Here is a 6,039-nt window from a genome sequence, read left to right as displayed (position 1 = left end):
ATCAAGAGAGGATGTGAAAAACAGAACTGATTTTCTAGACAGGTAAAGCATATCACTCAGATATAACGAACAGCTGAAAGGTAGCACTGGAGTGTATAAGAAAACAGTATCATCATTTCCCTATGAAAGTAGTTTAGGTTAAGAGAGAGAAGCTACTGTAAAAGATACATTAGGTTAATGGAAGCAGAATGAAGCAAAAGGTTCTCTGCAGCAAGAGCTACTCACAGCAGTGCTGAAAGAGCACTCCACCAAGATGGAGTGCCCTGAATGAGTAGTATCAAGTCATGAAGTCCCATCAAATTGAACATGAAAAAAGTTTCACCTGCCTAGCCCGTGAGGCAGAAAGCTAAACACACTGTCAGAGAGCTACCTACCATCATCCTAAGAAAAGCAAAAATTAGCAACGGTCCTTTTCACAAACACAGGAACTGGTGGGTGAGTTTGCAGGATTCCAGCTTCAAAATACAACTGTCTACTACACTAAGGAAGTGTACAGGTAAAAGTCACAATTGCAGATTATCATTGAAGCAGAACTCCTAGCACTTCCACATGCTCTTCCTACTGATTTACACTGGTTTTAATATATGAAGTGCCAGAAGATGCAATGTAAATTAATCCACTATTCTGATGAAAACTACATGTTCCAGGTTTGTAACACAAATTGAATGCTATAATACCAAATATCTACTTACAAGTAACAACAGAAAGTTTTACTTACCATGTGCAAAAGTTCTCCCAAAAGGATAGTTGCTCTAACAGATACGTGGTCATCACTACTTGTGATCACTTCAACCAGACCCTTCAAGAAGTTAAAAATTATTACAACATTTAATGTATAACATTTTATTTGAATGCTTGTAGGACAGAAGTTGCAGCTATCTATTCAAATTTAAAAGTCATTAGTTACCTCTAGAAGTCCATTGGTAATAAAAGCTGAAAGTACTAAAGCCAAGTAATTATCCATGAGATCAGGCCTAAGGAGAAAAAAGATTGGAAACACTTTAGAAAGTTTATTTCTTATTGTACCTGGAAGAAAATAAGAAGTGTTTTGTCAATACTACCACAAAACAAAATAAGAAAATGTGTTCAGACTAAGTTCATTAAATCCTCACCTTGACCTGGCTCGATGGGGTAATACAGTTTTAGCTTCAGCAGCTACAAAACCATCAGAAAGTCTCCAACAATCTTGAAACCTGCTTGGATCTACAACAAGAATATAGGGACAATGGGAATTATAACACTGGCTTTCATAGTGTTATTTTAATAATAACTAAGTCAGTAGGTAAATAATAATTCTTGCCAACAAATGTTACTTTAGGTTGCAACTTACAGAAAATTTTGTCAGTAGGAATCTCTAGCATGTCATAGAATCAACCAGGTTGGAAGAGATCTCAAAGATCGAGTCCAACCCTACTGCCATTACTAGAGACCATGGCACTAAGTGCCACATCCAGTCTCAGCTTGAAAACCTCCAGAGATGTGAATCCACCACCGCCCTGGGCAGCCCATTCCAGTGCCTCTCTCTCTGTAAAAAATCTTTTCCTAATATCCAACCTAAACCTCCCCTGGCTGAGCTTAAGTCTGTGCCCTCTTGTCCTACTGTTAGTTGCCTGTGAGAAGAGACCAACCCCCACCTGATTCCAACCTCCTTTCAGGGTGTTGTAGAGGGTGATAATGTCTCCCCTGAGCCTCCTCTCCAGACTAAACAACCCCAGCTCCCTCAGCCTCTCCTCATGGCACATGTGCTATCTAATCCACACTCTTAACAAAGCAAGGACAAAAAAATGTAGCTACGTGTCAGCCAAAATAATGACATTTCCAATTCATAAACACATTAAACTTGTTTAACAGAAAACAACAATAGTACCTAAAATTTTACCATATACATGCATTATGTCAAACTAGTAAGTTTGCTACAAAGAATTATTTATTTACTTATAAGCGTGGAACAAGGATTAAGTTATTATAACCAATTGCATGACAAAACATTTTAAACCAAAGTTTGAAGAGGAGAATTGCAGGAACACAAAAAGGCTGAAACTTGCCCATTTTGGGCTTACATTTTCACACTGCAGGACAAAGCAGAGAATACTCCAGTTTACAAAGGTGTAATTCTAAAGATAAAAAAAACTAACTCAGTTATATATGAAAACATGAAAAAGCATGTACTTGCCCTTGAAAAAGTACAAGTCTGCTAGGGTGCAGTGGGGATAGCCAGCAGATACACAGTATATAGATAAAATGGTTTAATAACTCTTCTGCATTTAATAACACATCTGCATTAATAACACTTCTAACAGTTCAAAGAAGTCTTATTTGTAGTGCTGTGTTTTGTATAAATGCCTAACTATGCTCCACTGCTGTTTTTTCAACAAACTTACAACACTTAACAGTTGATAAAGAATTTTAAACACGACTTCAGAGCACCCAACAAATTCAGTACTAGAGCAGTTAACATCGATGTAATTTACAATAGAGAGGAGATCGTGCAGTTTTCAAATTCATGTGAGAGCTTAACAGACAATTCTTACGTGAACTGTTTTAAATACTTACCTACACTGAGGAGTGCCTCAATAAATTCTTCTGCGATGACAGGAAGCGGAAGGCGAAATATATCATAGAGAACTTCAAGCAGACCTCGCTGTCAAAAAAGAAAACCGCAACAAGAATTTCATAGATTTTTCCTTCTGTTCACTATTAATAATGAAGTTGAGATTTCTACAGAGTGCTAAAACTGGTGTATTTGTTGCAGTGTTACTTTTTTCATCAACCAAAATAATCTGGATAAGAGAAGAAAAGATGGGACTCGTTTATTTTCGAACTGTACCTTATTGTCACTATGAATTCTGTAGTTCAGGCTACTTTGACTACAGAGTTTCGGAACAGTTACTGCTGGCATCATTAACTTCTTTAACAGGTTTAATTTGTGAAGAAGCGTTTATTTACCTTGTATTCAACTTGGGTTATTATGCTTTAAATTTCTAACTGCAGCTAGTGTAAGCTTGCTTGGATTTGTGACCAGAGTAAAAACTGATTCATGTACTTTTCTCTCCTCCATTCTTTACTCTCAGACATAAATGGTATGCTTCCCAATCTCATTGGAACTTTATACTGGAATTAGAGACTTGAACTTAGAAACTTGAGAACAGTGGTCTCATAACTGGAGTTTATGTTCAAACCACTAAATTGTTAAACCACTCAGAATATTTTAATTAAAACATCTAATATTATACATCAGTACTAAACATTTACCACCTACCCGTATTTCCATATTTGGTATACAGAGTACCCCAATAAGAGACTGAATGCCAGAATTTCCAGGTTTGCACAGGCTGATAATGCCTAGAAAACATTAAATACACAATATTATTCCCTCATTAACAAAAAAAAAAAAAGCAACAGACACATTGCTAAATTTGATTTCCAGTTTCAGTACAAGCACACAGGACAAAAACTACTAATCATCAGCATTTTCACCTTTGCAATATCATACCCTTTCCAATCAATAACACTTAGAAGACTTTCTAATCACAAAACTTTGTTTCCTCATTAAAAACTATTGCTACTCTGAACAATTCTTCCAAATTGTCTGTGAAAACAACATTTACATGGAAGATATGACAAAAAGACAAAATTGCCAAAAGAAAATGCATCTTAAACCTGAAAGATATTTATCATGCTGGCAGAACTGTGACGAGTTTCCCCTTCTAAAGCTGTTATCTTAACCTTAAAAATTATTTAGTTCCTTTTAATCTCAGGTGAATTCTACACAAGTTTAAACTTACTTGGAATAACATTCTTTGTGAACCATTTTAAACCATCTTTTCCCAAATGACCAGTGCTCAGGTCCAAAAGTTCTATGACAGTAGATCTAACTTTACATAAAATTTCAGGGTCTCTCTTAAAATTAGTTTACAATTTCAATATTAATACAGAAAATCTTCAAATTGTTTCTGTATGTAACAGAATATCATCTCAAGCTTCCACTAGTTTACAGCCTCAATTTATATAGACTCTTCATTAAGCATGACTGCAAAGGCATTAACCCTGCTCATTTCTTGACCGCTTCTCTTCAGACTACACAGAGTAAATTAAAACTTACAGAGGCATACCATTCAGAAAACAAACAATTTCTCCAAAATACAACTCAAATGAACAAAAACATTCCAGGTTTGCACACCCTTTTTGCTTACTATTGTAAACAAAGCCAAACTGCTATTCTATAAAAAGTACTAAAAGATTAAAAATATCCTCTACTCATCTATTTGTTCTCACTAATACAAATTTAACTTTCATTACATGCCTTCTATGAACCCAAAGAAGTTCTGAAGTTCAAAAATTACATGTCACACAAACTTAAGACACGCACATGTGGCCACAGACACACTAAGAGCAGTTAAGTACATCTCAGTGCATCTCAGAGGCCTTTTGCAAGCGGAACACAGCAGATGTACAGACAGCCAAAAAAAAAACCCACAAAAAGTCAAACCAAAACCAAGACCACTCTCAAACCTACATGTCCATTGCAAAGGCTGACAGTGCAAGGACACTGCTGTACTAAGAACACTTCAGATGCTACTTTGCAAGGTAACTGATATAAAAAAGGATGAATGTTTAACTGCGAGAGTGCCATGGCAAGTAACATATTCCAAGACAATTGTTTCTTCAGTCACTTGAAGTTTCAGGCACATGCTGTTACTGTGCCTCACTACAGAAGACGCAGCAACACTCCTATCAGAAACTGTTTCTTAGAGGTTTCAAAGTTCTGACAAGCTTCCCAAGCTGCTTCTTCAAACATGTGAGAACATGTGAGACTGGGGATATCTGAATATCAAAATTAAGCTTAATGACAATTTTCAGAACTTACAAAACATAAAGCAAATAGTCTCACAAGACAGCCTGAATCTTTCCTAAGTACAGCTGATACAAATTCTACTCAAAATTTTGGTAAATGGTCATATTAACAAATTCAGTTTAGATTTGCAGGACTGGCTTGACTAAGAGAATAAGCAGTCCCTAAGGCAGTAGCTTCATCTTAGATACTGTAATATTGCAGAGAAAGGATTTAGAAAAATGAGAAAAATTATTATTTTAAGGATCTTCTACATGAAAAATGGCAAATTATGTTTACCTGCAATAAATGTGGAGCAGGTAAAAGCAGGTGCTGAGGGAACTATTCTGCTGCTATCTCCCAACACAGCCAGATTTCTCATTTACAGTGGCAGAACGATCTCAAAGGCAAATTCAAAACACATAGTAGGATTGTAGGAAGGTATTGATAGAAATCAGACTCATCAATTGGACTAGAAATTAAAATCACACTTCCAATCATCCAGCTTCAAACAAATCTTACCTGCCCACGATCGAAATGCTGCCACTATTCCCATTTTACTAGCTAGGAACCGTGCTTCTCTGTCCTCTCTGCCATTAAAAAAAGACAAATGTCACAACACAGGTACTTAGTACAAATCAAGCAGTGTTACTACCACAGCAAATAAAAGTTAGTTAACTGAGATTTTAAATGGGGGACAAAATCAAGAATCAGAGAAATATTTTATGTATGCATATCTATGTGCAATCTACGTACACAATGTGCATACACACATAAAAAGTTTATAATTTTTAAGTACTGTTGCTTTTCCTTTTTCTAGGGAATTTCCACAGACGGAGGATAACAAAAAAAAAAAATTTAGTCAGATGAATCACCCTGCCTCCCACTGACAGCAGGCAAGTAAAGACTGGGACCTTGTTAGTTACCCAGACCTAAGGGAGTCTCTCTCTAGTCTAAACTCCTGCACAAAGAAGTTGTCAGTTATCAGACCAGGCCAGGTTATAGAATCATAGAATGGTTTGGGTTGGAAGGCATCTTTAAAGGTCATGTAACAAAACACTCAAGGCTTTATCCAGCTGAGTCTTAGAAACTCTCAAGAATGAGAGCTGCAGGACCTCTCTGCATAGCCTCTAGATAGCCTGTTTTAACATTTGACTGACCTCACAGAAAATCACACCCCCCCCCGCCCCATCCTTACATCCTGCTGC

At 36.6% G+C, this 6,039-nt stretch overlaps 1 protein-coding gene across 1 annotated transcript in view; it reads right to left on the bottom strand.

Annotated features, from left to right (window-relative positions):
• The window catches only part of LOC103803101 (rapamycin-insensitive companion of mTOR), a gene marked incomplete at its 3' end in the record, with an annotated part of 41,027 nt that overhangs the window by 15,629 nt on the left and 19,359 nt on the right, over positions 1-6,039 (bottom strand). The window contains exons 8-13 of the mRNA XM_009075637.1: positions 5,354-5,421; positions 3,260-3,342; positions 2,554-2,641; positions 1,113-1,203; positions 908-974; positions 719-799 (exon numbers count right to left, since the gene is read on the bottom strand). Coding sequence (XP_009073885.1) covers positions 719-799; positions 908-974; positions 1,113-1,203; positions 2,554-2,641; positions 3,260-3,342; positions 5,354-5,421 — 478 coding nt within the window. The remainder of the gene's footprint in view (positions 1-718; positions 800-907; positions 975-1,112; positions 1,204-2,553; positions 2,642-3,259; positions 3,343-5,353; positions 5,422-6,039) is intronic.

The sequence above is a fragment of the Acanthisitta chloris genome, unplaced genomic scaffold (genome assembly GCF_000695815.1).
Source record: "Acanthisitta chloris isolate BGI_N310 unplaced genomic scaffold, ASM69581v1 scaffold4405, whole genome shotgun sequence".
In the NCBI taxonomy this organism is placed as follows: Eukaryota; Metazoa; Chordata; class Aves; order Passeriformes; family Acanthisittidae; genus Acanthisitta; species Acanthisitta chloris.
This window is presented reverse-complemented; position numbering and strand designations above follow the sequence as displayed.